Source organism: Misgurnus anguillicaudatus, chromosome 14 (genome assembly GCF_027580225.2).
Source record: "Misgurnus anguillicaudatus chromosome 14, ASM2758022v2, whole genome shotgun sequence".
NCBI classification, from domain to species: Eukaryota; Metazoa; Chordata; class Actinopteri; order Cypriniformes; family Cobitidae; genus Misgurnus; species Misgurnus anguillicaudatus.
The window spans coordinates 32,729,845-32,753,201 of record NC_073350.2 but is presented as its reverse complement, the minus strand read 5'-3'; the positions used below and the strand labels follow the sequence as shown (position 1 = coordinate 32,753,201).

Sequence of the window (23,357 nt, the reverse complement as noted above, 5' to 3'; positions counted from 1 at the left end):
TATTCCAGTCATTTCTCAATAGACGAATTCAAGTCCAGCTTTACATTTTTTATTTCAGAAGCTGTTTCACTTGTATATACATCACCACGGGAAAAATAAAACAATCACTATGTCCGTTTCATGTCGACTTTAATGATTTCTAGAGAGAAAGATTCAGAGAGTGATTTTTAGGTCATTGCGGCTCAGCTTGTGCACAACACATTATAACGTAACATTGTTCCACATTTACACTGCTTGTTGTTGGAGATACAGTTTCAAGCTTGTTACTTGAAACGTTGAAGTGTTTTAAAAACAACTAAACTATTGTGGTGCTGCTGAAAAAGCAGATAAGTTGTAACGTTTTATACAGAGCATAAATAATACAGAGTTCCAGCATCGCAGTAAAAGCTTCTCAATTCTCCACTGATCACAATTGAGTCGCTGCGTGATGTATCACCAACTCCAGCAAATGACACTTGAACACTAAGGCCAAGTTTGTGTAATCAGGGCCAAAGCTGAAGAGAGAGCTGTTTACATAAAGCATCCAGTATAGACCTTGATCTCCGAGTTCCTTCATAATTCAGTCATAAAAGCTCTCTGTCCTGGAACCTGTCACTGTATATTAATATTGATGACACAAACATCATCACCCAGCATGACTGATCAGACTGTTTACATGTCTTATAACAGCTGGAACTGAAGAGGAGCAATGCAGGTTAACTTTAAACAGCTGCGCTGATGTGACGTCTTGCACCTGCAGATTCAGAAAGAAAAGCGGATGAAATTTATTTATGTCGGTAGCTCTCAAACTGTACAGCAGAAGTTATTGTCTGTGCTGAGGTGACAGGTTTGCCTGCAAGCTCTTAAACAGCTGGAGATCTGTGCGTGCATGTTATGCTAAAATTATCGATTTATTTTGTGACTTTTTTCCTTAGGATACTACATACTTGAGATTATTAACATTACAGTATAGATTAAAAAATGCTGAGTTGTTTTATATGCTGCGTCCCAATTTGCCTACTTATACTATGCCCTAAAAGTATATTTTTAATAGTGCAATCTGCACTTCGAATTTTCACCAGAAGCAGTAGACCAACCGGGTACTTTAGGGATTACTATGATATGGGAAATCCAAATTTGGGATGGACCAACCCTGCATTTATTTAAAGAAAAGTGACTCCAACCCATAGCTTATTTGGTAAATAAAAGCATATTAGTAAATGTCATTGCATTAGTCTGCAAAATGTCATGTCAAGTAACATGCATTTGCAAAGATGATTAAATTAAAAATCAGTAGCTCAGATTTTGTATTTGGTATTTGTCTTTTTTTACATTAGTGGTAACAATAATGTGGTATGAATATAGTTGTGTTTACTCTGCTATAGCAAAATAGTTGTTTATTTATAAGTAAAACCAATTGACATGTCTGTTAATTGTAATTATATTAAATATAGGCCAACATATTTGTTGAAAACTTAAAATAAATGAAAATGTGAAATATTGCCCTAGCTATAAACTGAAATATGTTTAAGTTGAGACACTATGGGGGGGGGGGGTTCCCAGACAGGGATTATCTTAAATCAGGACTAGGCTTTAGTTTACTTAGGAAATATAACTAGTTTTAACAAACATGTCTTACTAAAAACATTAGTTATGTGAATTTTGAGGCAAAACAAATGGCACTGATGGGTGATTCTCGGGAAATTAGACATTTTGATAAAAAAGTAAATCCAAAGTAAGAGTATCAAAATAAGAAGCATACAGTTACAAACATCTCTTCATGTACTATTTTGCACATGATTTCAAATTACATCATTCAAACCAATTTTGTTGTTGTTTCCACATTTAAGGGGAGAATTTTCATTACCGCAACGTGTCCTTGACTGGATTTGGGTTCTTTGACGTGAAAATACAATTAAAAAATCTAAAAAATAAAAAGCTTCAGTGCATGTTATACTACAAACATTTACAGTAAAGAAACATGTGGTATTTGGTGATCATTGGTAAATGTAGAGAGAATAGTAAGGAATATAAATGCGTCCGAGAAAAAATTTCTCATCCTCCGCATCTATTTTGAATCAGCCCTCAATGAACTAACATTTTAAAAAAATATATTGGAAGGGACATAATTGACTGTGACACTCAAGATGGCTACCAGGTAAGCAGTTCTTATTTTTTCTCTCCAGATAAAAGTTGAAATTTTGTTTGTCATAGTACCTAGACAACTTTTTTTAGTTCTCATTACTGAAACATGAGTTTGTAAATGCATATATTTATTGTAATATCATGTTGCGGTAATGATAATTTTTTGATAATGATAATCTAAAAATTTAAATAATTCTATAGGAAATATTTTTTAAATCCTCTAAAAATAATGGTTATAGTAAGTTCAGACCTTAATCTTATATCTGCAAAAAAATGGCTTCAAGGGCTTTTTAAAAATTCTGATGCTGGACACCTTCTAAATCTGTATTTAGTGAGAATCACCCTGATGTATTTTAAGATATGTCAGTGCAAGATGTTTACAGTTTGGATGGCTCTTAATTTTTTTTAAAGTCTAGGACTAGTCTAATCCCTGTCCGGGAAACCGCCCCTAAGGGGTAGTTTCCCAGACAGGGTTTAGGTTAATCCAGGACTAGGCCTTATTGATATTGGTTCATTTAAGAAGTTTTTACACACGTACCTTACAAAAAACACTACAGGTGTGCATCTTAAGACAAAATAATGTCAACGAAATATGTTAAATTCAAACAGGACAAGGTGTTTTTAAATTAAAGGAGCTCAAACATTCATTTTAGTCTGGTACTAGTCTAATCCCTGTCTGGGAAACCGCCCCTATAATTATTAACTGAAACTAAAACTAAATAAACATAAATAGCTAATTGTTAAACATGTGAGTAATTGCTAAATTAAGCTAATTACTAAAACCTAAACTAAAATCAAAAACAATTCAAAATATTAAATAAAATTAAAAACTAAAATAAATCTAAAGTAACTTTGGTGTGAACTTTATACTTTACTTTAAAAACTCTATACACTTCTAAGTGACTTTTTAACTTTATACATGACTTTAAATTGACTTTATACATCCTCAAAAAATCACATTGGCACCAGTTGATTAAAAATAATTGTGTAAATGATTCAGAAAAGGTAAGAAAATTGAGAGAAAATGTCAGAGAAACCCTCATTTGTTTGCAAAGCCACTTGATTTGATGTTTTATATTCTAATGCAGTGAAATTCATATCTAAAGGTGCTTTAGCATCACCCAGATATTTTTACAGAGTAAAATGTCCTTTTTCCTCTCTTTTTCTCTTTGCGGAGTCTTCAACAGAACGCCTTTACTAGCACTTCATAAATTTAACCACTTTTGTCCAACAAAATTTTGACAGACGCTCCTAAAGCACCACTTTGTGACCTGGATCCTCACTAATGATCTTCTTCCCGTTTGGCAAATGTTCAGTCAGACTTCTTTAAAGTATGCCATAGTACATTTCTCCAGTCCTTCGCCAACCTGAGAGAACATCAATCTCATAGCACCACGATGTCCTCTCCACCTCTGCTGGAGTCTTTCACCTTGAGCCAACCGCACACATCCACTAATCAAACTGGACTCTGGAGTGACATCTACACACAGCGGCTTTAACTGTCATTTGCCAATGTCTCCCATGCACTAAAGAGAGCATTTATCTTTGGACTGCAATACACTACAGGGACTCTCGGGCTTCGCGTCGGTCTCGGCTCGTGTGTGCGGACTCTATGAAGACCGGTGTGGCGGATGTGAGCGCTATGATTAATGGCTCAATTTCCTCTCCCACTTTTTAAAGTGGATTGTCAATTTGCTTTCTGTGATTTGATGACGTCTCATCTACTGAGTGGGTGGGGAGACAATGTAAAAGATTGTGGATGAACAGTTTGATTATTGAGATGACAGTGGAGCTTAGGGAGGGACTTCATTTTGATTTTACTTCTTTTTTTATGCTGACCTTGGTGGGGAGGAGAGAGACACTTCAATTTCACAACCATAAATTTGTGATCTGTTCACGTCGGAGAACGTCGTAGTGATCTGTTGTATCAGCAAAACTCAAGTACTGTAGTCACATTCGGGTAGCAGAAGCTGCCTATCGTTTATGCGTCATCTATCTAAACTAGGGCTGGGTAAAAATATAGATTTTTTAGATTTTAATCGCCCTTTAATTAAACTAAACAAAAATATTGATTCAGGAAATACCTAAATCTATTCATTATTTGCATGCTTTAATTCAGAGGATGTGAATATTATCTTCACATATAATCTTAAAGATGTTGCCATCTTTCAAGTTGCTCCACTTAAAACAAAAACAAACAGAGGATTTTGAAATTCAAGGAATTCAAGTCTGGTGTGTAAGTACTTCATTCATATAATGAATTTTGAAAATGTGACTTTTCTCAAGCACATTTCAAGTTGACAACAATTTTCTCCGAGCCCTGATAAAATTTGCATCCCATGACAGCATCTTAGGCATGACAGAGCTGACAAATATTGCGTTATTTACTCACCGTTTTCCGCATGTAGATCCAGAAAGGTGTTCTCAACCATGATAAGTAACTTCCTAAAGTGGTCTTTTTTTATAATGCGTTGTGTTTCTGGTTAATCTACAGGTTATTTAGTGCTTTAACACATCCTGAAGTTTGACTTCTCAGAGTTTTTCAAAATAAAAGTAAATCGTGTTTAAATGTGAGGAGATCCTGTTGGGTCGAAGTAACACTTGTTACTTTTGTCCCGCTGCTAATGCTGTTGTATATGTTGAAAATTGATATTATTCTAATTTGGTTTAATTTCATTTTCATAGTGTTCAAACTGTTAACAAATGTTTTATTCTCAACAATTTAAGTTTGTACTGTTGGTTGCTTTTGAAACATTTGATAAAACTGAAATTTAAAATGAAAATGTAATTCCATTAATTTTTTACAAAGATAAATTACAAAATATGTTTGTAGTTACATATTAACAAGGTCATAGTCATGTATATTTAATAAAAACAAGTGTAACACAAAAATCTATCTTGTTTTGTCGAGTAACTTTTAACCCACCTGTGTGTTACTTTTGTCCCTGCAGTTGGGGTCGAAAATAACAATTCACTACTTATGTTTAAAGTGAAATTATACTGAAGTCGTTTTACATTTTTACAAAATTCCACCGGGTATTGATAGACCATACTTGTGAGTTATTGACCACAGCAAAAATATATCTCCGTCTATAACATTATCTTTTAAAATTAGGTTTTTCTGAAAAATTTTACTTTCTCCCCTGCTCTCCCCTATAAAAAAATATATATCAATAAGAATCGAATCAAATCACCAATTTGGTCATCAATATCCAGCCCTTATCTGAAATCTGATTCAATCCCTTTATTTCTTCATTTGAATAACCCTTGCAAGAATTAACCATGATTTAACTACAAATAAAGCATAGTTACCACACTGCAAAAAAAAAAAAGATTTTCAAGAAAAATGTTAAAAAAGTATTTTTTTCTTGTTTTCAGGAAAAATATCTAAAAATTCTTAAATTAAGATGTTTTTCTTGATGAGCAAAACGACCCAAGAAAATAAGTCTAGTTTTAAGACCAAAAATATCAAATTTAAGTGATTTTGTGCATAAAACAAGCAAGAAAATCTGCCAATGGGGTAAGCAAAAAAATCTTGAAAAAATTATTAAACACTAAATTCAAGAAAAATTCAAGAAAATTTTGCTTATTTTACTGAAAATTATTTACTGAAAATCATTTTTGCAGTGTATAGTACAAAAACAAAGTATCCATGATTTTGCTAGTAACCATAGTTGAACCATGGTTTTACAAATGGTAATTAATATATCAAACAGCTATGGTAACGTTACTTTTGGTGTAATAAAACCATGGGTAAGTTTTGTAAGGGAAACTTGCTACATCAAATTTGACACAATAAATGCTCAACATACAAGCTAATAGCTACACTGCCAAAATTGATTTTCAAGAAAAAAAATTGTAGTGTTTGTCTTGTTTTCAGTAAAAATATCTAAAAATTCTTAAATTAAGATGCTTTTTCTTGATGTTCAAAACGACCCAAGAAAATAAGTCTAGTTTTTAGACCAAAAAAATCAAATTTAAGGGATTTTGTGCATAAGAAAAGCAAAAAAATCTGCCAATGGGGTAAGCAAATTTTTCTTGAATTTAGTGTTTAAGAAAAATTTTCAAGATTTTTTGCCCCATTGGCAGATTTTTTGCTTGTTTTATGCACAAAATCACTTAAATTTGATATTTTTGGTTTAAAAACGTATTTTCTTGGGTCGTTTTGCTCATCAAGAAAAAGCATCTTAATTTAAGAATTTTTTGATATTTTTTACTAAAAACAAGACAAAAATACTAGGAATTTTTTTCTTGAAAAGATTTTTTTGCTGTGTACTTTGCTTTTCATTACTCTGGTAAGCCTTTTAAACTAAGAAACAATCATACACATTATAATTATTACACACAAAATGTATTTTCTTCACCTACTTTTTCACACCTTAAAGTTTTCTGGCTGGTGGATCAGGCTGGCCTTAAAGAACCCTGGGGATACACAGATTGAAAGTGATGGTGTGTACAGAGCGAAGGAATGGACCTGACCGTACTGCTTTATAACGTCTTGTACTTGATAACGTCTGAGTGTTGGTTTAAGCACTTTTAGCGTAGTTCAGCGGGGTACACTAGGACTAATATTCATTTCTGAAACTGCAAGCCGTAGGTGTAGGCAGGATTTAAGGGCACCTGTGGGGACCATGGCAGTAAGCGAGTGTGATGGAGGTCTTGGCTAATGAAATAAGACGCGTATTCAAAAAGGATCTGTCGTGCGAAATTTTCTTCACCCTGCAGAGAAATGTGCAGGAGAATATATTCCTCTGAATATGGACTGGTTGGGTTTACTTCATTGTTCCCGCGGGAGTCGTTCGGGTTTAAAGCGCTCAGGGTTGGTCAGATGAGATTTGGTTTTAGGATGACCCCCAGCTGAACACCAAAGCTTTCATCTTAGCCTAAATTAGAAACCTTAATGTGAAGTCAAATCTGAATCATCCTGATCTCACGAGAATTTGTACGTATTTTACGAGTTCGTTTTATAGTAAATCGTACAAAAATGTACTATAATAGCGAAACTCCCCCCTAACCCCAACGTCACGGGCAAAAGCAAATTGTACAAAAAATATTATTGTACAAATTCATATGAATTAGCGACTACGTAAAATACATATAAATTGTCATGAGATAGCGTTGATTTTATTGGCTATGTGTATATATAATAGAAAAAAGAGAATAATATCATATAAAATATGAATTCAATTGAATAGAATTAAAATTCAATTGCTATTGATGAAGTTTTATTTCTTTCACATCAATATGACATTTTACTTACATCAAAAGATGTTGATTGCTATTTCGGCCTTGACTAATTGTGACAATGCTAACCGTGGTCAATCTGTGTTAAACAACAAAAGACCTCCTTTAGCTCAACCGGGCCGTGGCTCCTCGATCGCTTAAACAAAGTGCTTCATCAAAAAGCCGCTGACACTCTGAATTAATAGCTGGAGTAATTGAACTTGATAGTCGTTCCGCCTTTCTCACAAGCTCGACAGCGGCGCGAAATCCGCACGTTCTCCACCGCTGTTTTGCAGCTTGAACGGTCGCTTAAATAAACCTGTCAGGGAGTCATATTGTTCACGACTTCTCTTTCATATCGGAAACAACAGAGGGAGACGGATGGCAGGCTTGGCCTTTTGAAACAGGTAGCAGGATTTGCTCATGTCTTCCTTTGGTGTCGAATTGTTAGAAGTGTTTCAAAGATCATTTTCACAGGAGGCCGATTTGCATTTCATAAAGTTTAGCAACAAGCGTTCAAGACGTAAGCCTGAGAGAGATTGGGAGAGGGAAAGAAAGAGAGGTATTGTCTGGAAGACGAATCAAGATGACACTTCAGTTTGTCTAAAACCCTCTCTCTCTTGAATGCCTCTCTTGACTCCCGTTTACCCCCTGCTATAGTTTAAAGAGCGCTTTGAGGAGTTTCACATTTGTCGGTTCTTCAAACTTGGAGGCTCTCATTGGCAGTCAGAGCGAGGTGTCGGCGCCGCCCTTCAGTTTAACGGTGGGTGAGGGAAGGAGCCGCCTGGAGCAGGTTTGCTCGTAGCCGAATGCCTGGCCCTGAGGGTGCATGGGAAACCGGAAGGGAGGGGAAGGGATGTTCTCTGGTGGAATACTGAAGCCCTCAGGCCTTCATCTTCACTTTTAAATGCAAAATGACTTTGTCATATAATCTCTATGGTGGCTCGAGCTCTGAGTGAAGAGCAACAGAACAGAAGAATTATAAGGCGGCGAGAGTAATAGGAAGCACGGGATGCTGGGAAAGTCAAGCTAGCACAAATAAGAGAGCTTATCTTAAAAAAAAATACTGGGGAAAGAACTGTAAAGACTATCAAGCCACTGAGAATTCACTCCTGAATAAACTGAATTTGACACAAACCCAGGCGGTTCCCCAAATGCTCTGTATCTGTCTAAATGCTTGTTTCCCAATTAGAGCGGGTCATTGTTTTTTGTTCACTCTATCGGTGGCAGTGCCAGGACACTCCAGGGTCTGAGCTTAACAAAGAATCAGACAGTGATAATGAAAACCTGGGCCGGTAGTAAACGGGATAACAAAGAAGTTTGTTTTGCAGGCACAGTGGACGATGGGGAAACATTTATGAAAAATTGAGAAAGTGGCAGTAGGGCTGCAAGATATACTGTATTATAATTCCAGAAAACGCCATAAATCAGCATATCAGTAATATGCACAATTGAAATGGCACACATCGGTATATCACAATATGCATAATTGAAATGACTTGTGGCAGTATATCGCGGTATGCGTTAATGTAATGACCCGTGTTGGCATATCACAATATGCACAATTGAATCGTCACACTTTGGTATATCACTGTATGCATAGCTGAAATGACGCACATTGGTATATCGCGGTATGCATAGTTGTAAAGGCTCGCGTCAGTATATCGCGGTGTGCGTTAATAGAATGACACACGTCAGTATATCACAATATGTGCAATTGAATCGTGGCACATTGCTACATCGCAGCATGCATAATCGAAAAGGCACGCATCGGTATACCTCGGTATAAATAGTTATAATGACCCGTGGCGGTATATCGCAGGATGCCTTAATAGAATGACACACGTCGGTATATCGTGATATGCATAATTGAAATGGGACGCATTGGTGTATCGCAGCATGCATAATTGGATCGGCGCACATTGGTATATCGTGATATGCCTAATTCAGATGACCCTGGTCGGTATATCGCGGACGGTATGCATAGTAAGGATGGTGCGCATTGGTGTATCGCAGTATGCATAATCGAAAAGAAAAAGAACAAAAAAAAAAAGACAACAATCGGTATATCGTAACATGCATATTTGGGCTGACACATGCCAGTATATCGGGGTATGTGAAATTGGAATGCCGCTCCGGTATATCACGGTATGCATGATTGGAATGGCGCACATTTGGTATATTGCAGTATGCATATTTGAAATGGCACACATTGGTATATCTCAATATGCTTAATTGAAATGGTTTGCCATTAATAATTTTTTTTTAACTAAATGTATAATCAAACTTTTAGACTGGTGCAACATTTTTTATATATATTTTATTATAAATTAATAAAAAATGTATCAAATTTAAACATTATTATATATTGCACCTCAACTTTTTTCTTTGGTATTGTTCAATATTGTTTGTCTTTGGTGTCAGACATATCCAGACCTCAGAAGTCATTTTTGACGACGTTTAAAGTTGTATATTTGCACGGGTTACATTAGCTGGGTTTCCATTTAAACGTGAAGTTCGCAGAACAGAACAGTAATGCAGTTTAGGTGCTTTTCCATCCAGTTCTTCAAGCGAATAATGGTGGTTTGGGTAACCTCAAAACAACTTCTGGATAGCTACCGATGTTTTAAACTTTTGCAGTTGCTTCATAAAATGACCCAGGGCTTGGCCAATCCATCAGCGAAGCAGCTGATTAGTCAAGTATGTTTAATGTTCGCTATGTCAGAACTAATTTGGCAATTGCGTTTCCATCTCCCGATATTCACATTTACACTTTTTCGCATAAGTCAAACACCACCTCAAGTGAGCATAAAAAACTTGGATTTTTATTTGAAATTTGGCATTTCCATTACTTGTTTCTAATGCGATACTTCAAAATGTGCATAAAAATGGGGATGGAAACACAGCTACAGTCTATACATACACATAGAGCCTTTTGTTACTGGCACTTTAATGCACGACTCATTTCTCTTCTGTTATGCCCATCTCTTCCCTCTTTGCTTTCAGTAATGAGGGCAGCAGGGTTAAATTGGCACTGCACAAGTTGGCGTCTCTAAATCGAAACTAACAGAGAACATTGCCAGTTGTGTTCCCATGCACTTCCCTGGGCCTTCTGCCTGTTCTCACAGCCGAGCCAAGAGAGCATATGGCTACGCGCAGATACACAGGGAATGTTTCGCGTGACTGTCAGCTGAACGCTCTGTTGTGAAGATACGCCTGATGTTTCTGTCTTATAGGCTCGTTTCCCAAATCCCCCTGCTTTTCACTCTGTATAAGTCCTTATACGGCTCCAACGATATTGAGTTGTTATCAGATATGTGATGTTTAGGTTGCGAATTCTACCCACGCATTGCTCAAACCAGACCACTGGTGCATAAAATGAGATTGGTATTTCGACTGATCTCAGAATTGGGGCTCAAGTAATTCTCACGCACGTGAACGTTGTCTTAAGCGCCCTGACACAACGATGTGATGCGATATCTGCTGCTTGTTTGAAGAAGAGATGATGCTGATGCTGCGTGCCGATTGGCTGCAGGGGCGAGATGCGATTTCCCCGCTCAGGGCTGTGTAATCTGGCTTCTGACAGCTGCTCGATGGGCAGTCTGAAGACTTTAGGGATACCCCAGAGCGATGGTTGAACGATGGTCATCGTCAGGTCATCTAGAAACATTTACAGCACTTGTATCTCTGGGTTTCTCAAAGCTCAGCCTGACAGATTTTGTGGGATTAAAAAAATCTCACTAACTTTGTATGCATTTTGTGGTTTTACTCAATCGAGTACTCACAGTTTTATAAGGACTGGTGAGGAAAGATGGGCACTTTTACAACCCTGGAAAGAAGTAAAACTCAATAGTAGACTGGGAAATATGTGGCTGTTGTCCAGTTTAATAGATCTGATAACTTCAAGGGCAAGATGTGTGTATATATATATATATATAGTTTTTGATTAGCTGGATGTAAAATATTATTAATGTTTCTCTTTGCTTCTATTGCAGGAGATTGCGGCCTACTTGATAACATTCGAGAAACATGAAGAGTGGCTGACAACGTCCCCCAAAACCAGGTGAGACACGAAGGGAATGTTTGCTGTGTCTTAAGTATGTATCAGAAGAACCTTAGCCGCCGGTTCCAGCACTTTCGGTTGTATGTGCAGACAGATAATGGAATATTAATGACTATAATGCAAGATGTGGCCAGGTCTATTAGCTTAATGCTGTCTTTGCTCACCAATGCCATTAATGTGGGTGGTAATGTGGTGAGATGGTAGAATATCACCCTACGGTGATAAGGGCTTAGCACGAAATTTACAGTTTTACTTGATTTACGGAGGAGCTATAATGAAAAAGCTTTTTCGTTTTAATGCCAGTTTCTATATCTATCCTGAGAGATAACGGCTATTAAGATAATACGCGGTTTTATATGCAGCACATGGAAAGATCGTTGCGGCCAAATGACAAGCCACAGCTCCAAATTTCTCTTCTGAACTTTACGTTTCCAAGCGTGTTTAGTGTAAATATTCAATGTATTTCTATGCAATTAAATGGTAACATAAGAAAGGTGTGAGTCAAGTCGAACGCTACTATACCAGCGCTATCAATGAAAGCAATTTTGCATGCTTATCTGCTGTAGTCCAGGAAGATAAGGTTGAATTTATTTATAAACAGAAAACAGAAAGGGCAAGGGTTTGTACGGAAGGCAAATCAAGGCAATGAAAAAATATGGGCAGACAAATCACCTCGGGGTTTTGAGTGTACGAGCTGTTTACATGAGCCATTGAACAGAGGTTACCTGGCTTGCATCTGGACCTGTCAGTCACTGAACGTCTATGCACACAAACAAACGCAAATTTGTAAGTACAGCGAATGTAAGAGGCAAATAAAAGCTGTTTTACTGGGATTTCAGAACCCAAGTGAGAAATTGAATGAGTTTGACCTCTTACAGCTTAGAGGCTACAGAGTTTATTTCCATGAGCTGTGTGTGTTCTGTTAGCAAACGCTGGTATACAGCAACACTATAGAATCCTGAAAAAATAAAGTTATTAGTACTACTACAACTACTACACAAACACACTACTGAGCCAACTACACAAACATATACACACTACTGATATACAAGCACATGCACACTACTAAGCCAACTACACAAACACATACAAACTACTGAGCCAACTACACGAGCACATATGCACTACTGGGTCAACTACACAAACACATATGCACTACTGGGTCAACTACACAAACATATACACACTACTAATATACAAGCACATGCACACTACTAAGCCAACTACACAAACACATACAAACTACTGAGCCAACTACACGAAAACATATGCACTACTGGGTCAACTACACAAACACATATGCACTACTGGGTCAACTACCCTACTGACAAATCCAGCTAAGACCAGCATAAGCTGGTGAGCTGGTTTTAGCTGGTCTCCAGCTTGGTTTTAGCTGGTTGTGCTGGTGTAGTAAGCTGGTCTAGCTGTGTTTTGGTCACTTTTTAAGCTGGTCTAGCTGGACTTAGCTGGTCAGACTGGAAGACCAGCTGGCCCACCAGCATGACCAGCTTTTTCATGCTGGGAGGACCAGCTTAGACCAGCTACTGCCACCTTATACCAGCTAAAACCAGCTACCAGCTTATGCTGGTCTTAGCTGGATTTTTCAGTAGGGTACACAAACACATGCACACTACTGACCTAACTACACAAACACATACACACTGCTGGTACACAAACACATGCACACTACTGACCCAACTACACATACACACTACTGGTACACAAACACATACACAATACTGACCCAACTACACAAACACATACACACTACTGGTACACAAACACATGCACAATACTGAGCCAACTACACAAACACATACACATTACTGGTACACAAACACATGCACACTACTGACCCAACTACACATACACAATACTGGTACACAAACACATACACACTACTGACCCAACTACACAAACACATATGCACTACTGGGTCAACTACACAAACACATATTCACTACTGGTACACAAACACATGCACACTACTGACCCAACTACACAAACACATACTCACTACTGGTACACAAACACATGCACACTACTGAGCCAACTACACGAACACATACACACTACTGGTACACACACACATGCACACTACTGACCCAACTACACAAACACATACACACTACTGGTACACAAACACATGCACACTACTGACCCAACTACACAAACACATACACACTACTGGTACACAAACACATGCACACTACTGACCCAACTACACAAACACATACACACTACTGGTACACAAACACATGAACACTACTGAGCCAAGTACACAAACACATATAGCCCCAACAAACACATACACACTACTGAGCCAACTACACATACGCCCTACTGCCCCAACTACACAAACAAATACACACTTCTGCCCCAACTACACAAACACATACACACTACTGCCCCAACTACACAAACACACATTCACATACAGATATCTTTACATACATGCAGTTTTACACAAATACACACTGCTGCCCCCAAATATAAAAACACATATAGCCCCAACTACACAAACACATACACACTACTGGTACACAAACACTTGCACACTACTGACTAAGCTACACAAACACATGCACACTACTGAGCAAACTACACAAACGCATATAGCCCCAACTACACAAACCATACACATTACTGTTTACACAAACACATGCACACCCCTACTGAAAAATCCAGCTAAGACCAGCATAAGCTGGTGAGCTGGTCTCCCGCTTGGTTTCAGCTGGTTTTGCTGGTGTAGCAAGCTGGTCTAGCTGTGTTTTGGTCATTTTTTAAGCTGGTCTAGCTGGACTTAGCTAGTCAGGCTGGAAGACCAGCTGGCCCACCAGCTTGACCAGCTTTGTCAGGCTGGGAGGACCAGTGTAAACCACCTTAAACCAGCTAAAACCAGCTACCAGCTTATGCTGGTCTTAGCTGGATTTTTCAGTAGGGACTACTGAGCCAACTACACAAACACACATACACAAACAGATATCTTTACATACATGCAGTTTTACACAGAAACACACACACACACACACACACACACACACAGTCCCTCACCGCCTCCAGTCTGCCTTTACATAATGACTCTGATTTTAGTCTGCAATTTGCCATGGCTGTTTAGTGCAGTGAGAGGTTTTCTGCATCTAATGAAGCCTGTGTGACTCCAGGCTGTCTTCAGGGGTCACAACCATCCACACAAACACACACACACATACACACAAACAAACACACAATCATTTGACTAGTGATATAATTAGAGCAATGAAAGCACTGAGATGTTTTTGTCATTGTAATTATATGAAGCTAAAATAGTCCTCGTATCTAAGTAGTGACTGTCTTTCTAAAAAAATATATTTTCTTTCCTGATATTTTTGTAATTTAAGCACAATAAAATGGTTTTCCTCTGATTCTATGTGAATGGCCAGCTCTGATACTTGTTTGTTTGTATTCAGTGTTGTGTGTTAATATTCAGTAGCTCTGTTAATCTTACACACATATGCTGATCTCTCTGTATTGTGTGAGTTTATTATGCAGCATTATGGCTTTGTTTATTTTTATTCACAAATCTGTGCTGGCATGTGCTTCTGTCGTGTGCACACAAACCTTCACATGCCTGGCAAGTCTAAGCACAGACGCTGCTGTGGATTTGTGTTTACGTGTGTGTCGATATTAGTGCACAACAATCCACACCTTGTCGTTGTTTATTATATGAAGGCGTTCAGTTTAAACACATTCACTTCAGTTTTTTTGTGTGAATGTGCTTCATTAGATTGTCCACTAAGTTTTTATGCCTTGTCATTTTTAGCACGAATTAACATAAACATTCAGCGATTCTGCTTTGATATTCAGATGGAGTCTCACGTTTGACTGTCGGCATAAAGTGTGACGCATTTAGCTGTTAATTCTCCGTATAAGCGCATTTGAATTATAGTGCAACAATCTGTTATGCAGACAACCCTGCATAAATAAACACAGGCTGTTATTTCTCTGGTGTGGTGGTCAGAGTTTTCCTCCATACAGATGCAATAATTACAGATGTAAAAATATTTCACAGCCGTAACTTTAATATAGTTGTGCTCGAGGATTTTCCGAAACTTTAAAGTACTTGCCGAAATGAATGCAAAATACTTTTATTTTGTTTCTCAAAAGTTAATTTTAACAGCCTGCTAACTTTTAAACTGAACTTATAAGATGTGCATCTGATTACAAAAAAGCCAGAAGGGTCAATATTAGTTAGACTTGTATGCTTAAATACTTTCTACTTCTAAAATCTCTTGATAGAAACACATTAAATATTTTTATTACAACATGTAATACACGTTTTAACCTGTGGAGGGCGCCATTATGTTTCGCTCCACATCGATGATGCTTAATGGTTGTCGCGAAATATTACTACAGCTTACTATAGTAAATACTATGGTATCTAGTATAGTTTTTCATGTGTGATTACTCCCACCTTCTTACCTCTCAGATCATCTTTAGTTTGATTATCTTTCATTTGTATGTTTTTTATATTGTTCATCATTTTTGTTACTCTCCAGTTTATATTGAAATGGCTGAACAGAAGAAAATTAAGTTCTTGTATTTTTAATGGCATGCAATTGTCAAGACCGCATAGCGCCACCCACTGTCTGTGTGCACTTATAACTCTCATCTTCTCTTACTGTGGGTTCACACCAGCCGCGTTTGAGGCGTCAAATTTGCGTCTACCGCGTCTAGTTTGCCACTTGAACATTTTGAGTTTACTCGCTTCATTTGCGCATGAAAGCTGCGCTTGAAATTCTAGTCATTGATACACGTGGAAATTCGCGTCATGGGAGGTGCTTCTGCGAGTACGCTCGCTTCCTGTAATCACGTTACTTCTAGAGCAAGCTCCTGATTGGTTAATGTGGTGAGTTTTTCCGCCAAATTTTTCAACTCGCGCGTTTTCATGCGTTTCACGCGACAACGCTCAATAGGCATCATTTTAAAATGTACTGACAAAAGTTTACCTCGCTGTAGCTTTAATTGTAGCAAATGGGTTTTTATTACTTCTGACGTGTTTTTCCGCCAAATTTTTCAACTCGCGCGTTTCACGCGGCAACGTTCAATGGTGCAAATTGAGCGTTGCCGCTTGAAACACGCGAGTTGAAAAATTCCGCACTGCGCTAAATGTCTCATTCGCGCAGCGAGACATCCAGACTAGCGTCAACGCGTCTTCACATTTACTTAACATTAAAATCACTCGCGCTTGACGCCTCTACCGTGGCTCGTGTAAACGCAGCATTACACATCATTTTAAAATGTACTGACAAAAGTTTACCTCGCTGTAGCTTTAATTGTTGCAAATGGGTTTTTATTGCTTCTGACGTCTTTTTGACGTCATGTATTGTGACGTAAACAAAATGGCCGCCTTAGTGACAATTTTTTCTCAAAGTTTATTCAAACTATGACATTGGTTCTGTTTTTAATAGCAAATATAGCCAATCCAAGCATTGATCTATTACACCACACATGTGATATATTTTCATTTTTAGAAGATTCAGTAGTTGTTGAAAGATTAGTCTGATTGATTAAAATGGTTGATGTATCATCTATATTTACCTATATCACGTTTCAATCTTACATCAAAGAATGCCCCAGATGCATCCTGAAAATAAAGCCACCTCTGTCATTCACAACCGAATGTAAAAAAATCGTTTTCTCTGTAGCTGTAGATTTTGCAGATACACAGGGTCGGTACTGAAACATGCTTGGCATCCAGATCTATCTGTCTCACCGTGACTTTATCTCCTCTCTGGTTGGCCCTCCGGTCTTCAACGCTCTCAGATCCCTCCAGCCTTTGACTCATCTAAAGCAAAGAACATAAAAAGCTCTCTTCCATCAAAACAATGACGGCCGAGGAATACCAATGCACGCCCCGACCGTTTTGTCGAAGTTTAATTTGCCTGATCTGCTTTGTGCCACGTGTCTCGTCTTTTCCGCGAGGGGAGCGCGTCTCAGGTCGTAATTAAACACTACGTGCTCATTCATGTGCAAATGCACCCAGGGCTCTTTGAAACTGAACCAATGGAGGGTGGAGCGGGGAGAAAATTGATAATAAATAGAAGGAAACAGGGAGGACCAGGAGGAGAAGGAGTCCAGGATTCTCGCTTAGGACTTTGTAGGTCAGTCAATAAAGAAGACCTGTTGATATCAATGTGAATTTTAAACAGAAACCGAATTGATAACTTATACAACTCATAAACTCTGTATAGGCGATCTTAAAGGTACATTATTGACCAATTAAATCGATTAATCATCCATAACCGCCTGTCATCAGGGTTGACAAACATGAAAGTCAAGGTAATTGATCCATAACCAATTTTGATTTGACCAGGGCCTACACAAACATAACACACACACACACAGGTGTATGTGGTGGTATGCATTTTGATCTGACTTCAGATCAGCCAAAGAAAGACCGAGAGAAATACTGTAGAGAGAAAATATGTACTCTGAAATGGATCTGTTTTCTTTTCTCTGTGATAAATACATAAAGAGGCAAGTTTGGGAGTAAATGTTGGTTTTTGATTATTCATCAAATTATATTTTTCAAGAAGCATGTGTTTGATCATTTTTAATAACTTTGAAAGCAGCTTGATAAGTGTAGTCAACAGCACAATTTGTAAAAAAAAGTTTAAAGACTTTGAAAAATATTTACTTGCTGTGATGTTATTTCATAGGGATCATAATATTATGGATTTTGTACATTTTTTGTAGTATTATTTTTGCGATAACAAGGTTGTGTACAATAGTGGTTCCCAAACTTTTCCTTGGGCCCCCCATATATCAATATAAGCCTATATAGCATATATAGCATATATATTATACCTAAAGGTTGAAGAGCTTAAATTGTAAATATTATGGATATTAATATTTAACATTTTACACTGGTTAATTTTAACTACCTAATCTTGGCATTATAAGCATATTATTTTAAAAAAACTAAAAAAAATTAGTGTAACATTATTTGACCTCAAAGCATATCAGATCCCACGCCCCCTGTGAACTATGGTGCCCCCTAAGGGTGGGAACCACTGGTGTACAAAATGTGGAACACAGGTATTTTGTATTAAATTTGTTTAGGTCATGAGTAAATTCTGTCCTGAATGTTCCCAGCCATCATTTTATCATTAAATAACGATTGTCGGGAATGACGCACAGAGAATAATTTGCTCTGAAAAAGTGTGGTCTAGTTATTTTTGCGACTGACCTTATCGCATATGCATTTCTAGGAGTTTCCCTTTCAGACTCAAAATTTTTGGGAGAAGATTATTTAACGCAATGTGATTTACTAATGTTTGAGCGTGTGATATGACTGGTATTTGCGCAATTATTTAACATAGAAAAAAGCATATCTTAAATTACTTCGAGCTTGAATTGGCTGCAATTATTGCAAAAAAAGAGGCGTCACAGAGATCAGAGGGTGCAGATATTTGTTTTAACATGTAACAGTTTATTTGGCATGCCAAAGGAACATATTATTCAATAATATTGTTTGTCAAGCCATGTCATTTTTTATTTGATGAAGTAAATAAAAGAGGAGTCACTAGGAGAAGTCACACAATACCAGACGTTTCAAAACTTCTTGTAAACCTTAATGTTTTGTCATCAGTTCTTTTCAGTGTCCTATGGCTTTATTAGCTGGGATTACACACCCCGAATTTTCCGCTGCGATGTCCATGGTGCTGAACTTAAGATCAGCTCTGCTTATTTACAACCTTGGTTTTGCAAGTCGATTCAACCTATTCTGAGTTTTGACTCAGAAAAGTTGACATAACTTATAAAAACAAGTTTTAATCATTTAACTTAATTTGTTAAGTTAAAGTAACATTAAAAATATATGTTGATTTGACAAAAATGCTGCGTTTTCTTTACATTCAGGCCCCCGCTAATTATTTTCAATCCTCACGATGCTGTTTGTACACTGAAAAAAATGATTCATTCAATTTACTCAATTTTTTTGGGGTAAGTGGTTGCAATCAATTTATTTAGGCTACATTTAAACAAAAGTTTTTGTTTTGTTTTTCAATTTTTTTTTGTTTAAGTGTAGCTTAAATAAATTGCTTGCGACCACTTACCTTAAAAAATGTATTAAATTGAATAATTTTTTCAGTGTATAAATCAGAGGCGAAATAAACAGAAGCAGTAACTGGTGATTGGCAGGTTTGCGATAGATGCAGAGACACTTTCGATATACAAAAAATGCACGCACTGTAAAAAATAATTTGCTGCCTTAAAATTTCTAGTTAAATCAACTATTTACAATTTTAACTTGCTATTATTTATCTTGACTACAGATGAGTTGTTATAACTTATAAAATATAGCTGAAATCATCTCTTGTCAAGATAAATAATACTAAGTTGACATGACTTGCAAATCTGAGTTGATTCAACAACAAAAAATTGAGGCAGCAAATATTTGATCCCAATATGCGTTTTGACGTTCTGTTACGATTAATATTGTCCTGTTTTTCTCCAACTGTACAAAGACAAACTGTCAGCGCGATCTCTCTCATATCAGTTTTGATGCCCACCTCTTGTTTGAGGGCCGACCGTAATCCCGAATGAGCAGTTGGTCAGACGCGCCTTTTATTAAAACACCAAAATAACAACAGAGAGGTTTTAAGGTTTCATCCAACTTAGTGGTCTATTCCTTTAGGAAATAAACAAGAGCTTTCGCACACCAAACGTGTGTGTGTGTGTGTGTGTGTGTGTGTGTGTGTGTGTGTGTGTGAGAGAGAGAGAGAGAGAGAGAGAGAGAGAGAGAGAGAGAGAGAGAGAGAGAGAGAGAGAGAGAGAGAGAGAGAGAGAGAGGTTTAGGCAGTGGCCATTGTAGATGGGAGGGTGGTGTGCCATAATGAATTGAGCGATGGCTCGTCTCTCAGACGGTACATCAGCTCTTCTGGCTCTTCCCGCCAGTGCTGCGTGTGTTGGCGCGTTCAACGGCAGACAGACTCTCTGCTCTGGACTAATGCACTCTGGCAAGACACTGCACGCTTATTAGTGCAACAGCAAAGACATTTGTGTATGTGTGTGTGTGTCTCTAAATGTGTCCAGAAGGATTGCAACACTGCATTCATCTGTGTTGTAAGGATCATCCAACAGTCCCCATGAAGAAAAGGGACTAATATACAGACACAGCATTTTATTAAAAACAAAAATTCTAAATGTGTTTCTGTCTGTAAGGATGTGAGTGTGTTTGTGTATGCAATTTTGCTTTGCATGCACTTTTCTTGTGAGTGTGCATGAATGTACGCTTTTCTGTTTGTTTTTCTGCTTTCATTTACATTTATGCATTATCCAAAGCAACTTACAGGGCATTACAAGCTAGACTTTTTTATCAGTATGCATGTTTCTTGGTTTCAAACCCATGACCTTTTGCACTGCTAACACAGTGCTCTACTGTACCACTGAGCTATAGTCATTTTCTGGACATTTTAGTGTACAAAACCAAAACTCAAAATAAGCGATGTATAATAGCAATAGATGTCTATGTAAGTAAACATGCTAGCTTGTGTTTTTTCCTTTTGCATTGTGTGTATTTTTATGAAGGTCTGCGTGCATTTGCATATACAGTTTACGAGGGCACAACTGGAGGTTACACGGCAACAATGATGAGGACGTTACGATGTAAACATTGTTTATGAGGAGTCACTGTGATACAAGCAGATTAATAAGCATACCAAGTGAACAGAAAATATCATTAGCTGAAAATAAAAAGCAATTACGCCGATATAAAGCCCTCATTAACCGTATATACTGTGTTTGTGTGTTTGAGAGAGGAGGGCGGTGGGCCTGAGCGAAGCGGCCCGTCTGCGAGGTAGTTGAGCAAGATGAAGCAGGAGGGGTCTGGAAAGTGGCAACATGTCAATATGACAGAGAGAGAGTGAGAGAAACAGACAGAAGCCGGAGGAGAGCGGCTATGATGAATGACAGAGATGGCGTGCAGGATGCGCTCAGCCATGAAAAAAAAGCAGAAGAAGAAATCTGACGGAATTAGAAAAGAAAAAACATAGTGAGGAAAAGATACGATGTGAAGGATGATACGGCTGTGTGCTTGTGCGGTCGGGTTGTCTGTACTGTATAGACTAGCCAGAGATATATCTATAACCCTATATAACACACAGCATATACAACTGACCTATACAGAGAAGTGTGCATTTATATTCAACACTGCTTGGTGGTGGTTTGTCATGGTGTGACCTGATTCTGTCTGCTATGAGCTTATGAATAATCACAAACAAATCAACATATATAAACACAAGCGTTCTGTCAACAGCACGTAGCCTCAAATGTGTCCTTCATTGAGTCTTGTGTGTGAGATTTTGCATGGCTTTTTATTGCTTAAAGAAATTCAAGGTTTTCCTAGACAGCAGTAAGGTTACCTTGGCTTAAGTCTCATTTTTTTTATTTACTGTACTCCTGAGATAAAGACCTCAGGGCTGCCTCATGTTAGATCTTGATAATATCTCAAAGTATACTTGCAATAGATTTTTACAAAACCAAGCAATTTTGACGCTATCTACATTTGTTTCGTACATCTTAGGGGTGGTTTCCCTGACAGGGTTTATCATAATCCCAGACTAAAAGGAATGTTTGAGCTGCCTTAATTAAAAAACTTCTTGCACTGATGTATCTTAACATACATATCAGTGCTATTGTTTTGGGCATTAGTAATGTTTTCTTGTAAGGTGTGATTGTAAAAACTACTAAAATGGCCTAACATAACTAAGGCCTAAGGTCCTGGATTGATCTAAAACCTGCCTTCACTGCAAAATAATGATTTTCAAGAAAAAAATAGCATTTTTGTCTTGTTTTCAGTAAAAATATCTAAAAATTCCTAAATTAAGATGCTTTTTCTTGATGAGACAAAACGACCCAAAAAATAAGTCTAATTTTCAGACCAAAAACATCAAATTTAAGTGATTTTGTGCATAAAAAGCAAAAAAAAAAAAAATCCTTAAAAAAATATTTTTTCTTGAATTTAGTGTTTAAGAAAAATGTTCAAGATTTTTTGCTTACCCCATTGGCAGATTTTTTTTGCTTGTTTTATGCACAAAATCACTTAAATTTGATATTTTTGGTCTAAAAACTAGACTTATTTTCTTGGATCATTTTGCTCATCAAGAAAAAGAATCTTAAGTTTTTACTGAAAACAAGACAAAAATACTAAGATTTTTTTTTCTTAAATAATTTTTTGCAGTTTTGGAAACTAGACATAGACGGTTTCATCGGAGGTTACGCACCTGAACCGAAGTGAACTTCCGGGGCTATTTTAACGATCTAAGCAAGTCTTATCTCTTATCCCCTTTAAAAGCCAGTTGCACTGGCACTATGTCTAATCCCTATTTAGATGACAAACTTTGTAAACTGAAAAACTAAGCGGAGGAAGAAGATCCCCAGTTTAAGATTAATGCTAAATAATTGTGTTGTTTTCATTTGTTTTGAAATTGTTATTTTTGGATTAAAACTTTTAAAAGCCTTTATCTTTTAGTCATGGAAGTAAAAATAGCAGGCTTTTAATTGCTGTAAATGTATAGATATCCAACATCATCAAAAAATTATTTACAAGTATGTAAGAAAAGGTTTGTACTCTACAAAAAACTTTATTTGTAACAAACAGGAGACAAAGAATTTACAAACGTGCAGAGAGCCGTTTCAGCACTCGGACAGCGCCATGAGTTTTTCTTTAAGCATTACTTAAAATGTTTCTCATTTCACCATATCCACAGGAACAAAGTCATTATATACAATAAAACCATCGGTTAGCATAAAAAAATAGATGCAATATTTGCATTTGTTTAAAGCAAAACATTTTATTACAGGTAAAGCAGCTCTTTACGCCTTTTAATGTCTCATAATCGGTCCTCATTTATGTCCAAGAGACTTAATAATAATCGTTTACATTTTTGTAAATCGTTTACAA

The 23,357-nt window shown here is 37.2% G+C and overlaps 1 protein-coding gene across 10 annotated transcripts in view; it reads left to right on the top strand.

Moving 5' to 3' along the window:
• camta1b (calmodulin binding transcription activator 1b) overlaps positions 1-23,357 on the top strand; it is a 375,185-nt gene that overhangs the window by 183,266 nt on the left and 168,562 nt on the right. For all 10 annotated transcript variants that reach the window (XM_055183906.2, XM_055183913.2, XM_055183908.2 and 7 more), the window contains one exon: positions 11,343-11,410. In XM_055183906.2, the coding sequence (XP_055039881.2) occupies positions 11,343-11,410 (68 nt within the window). The remainder of the gene's footprint in view (positions 1-11,342; positions 11,411-23,357) is intronic.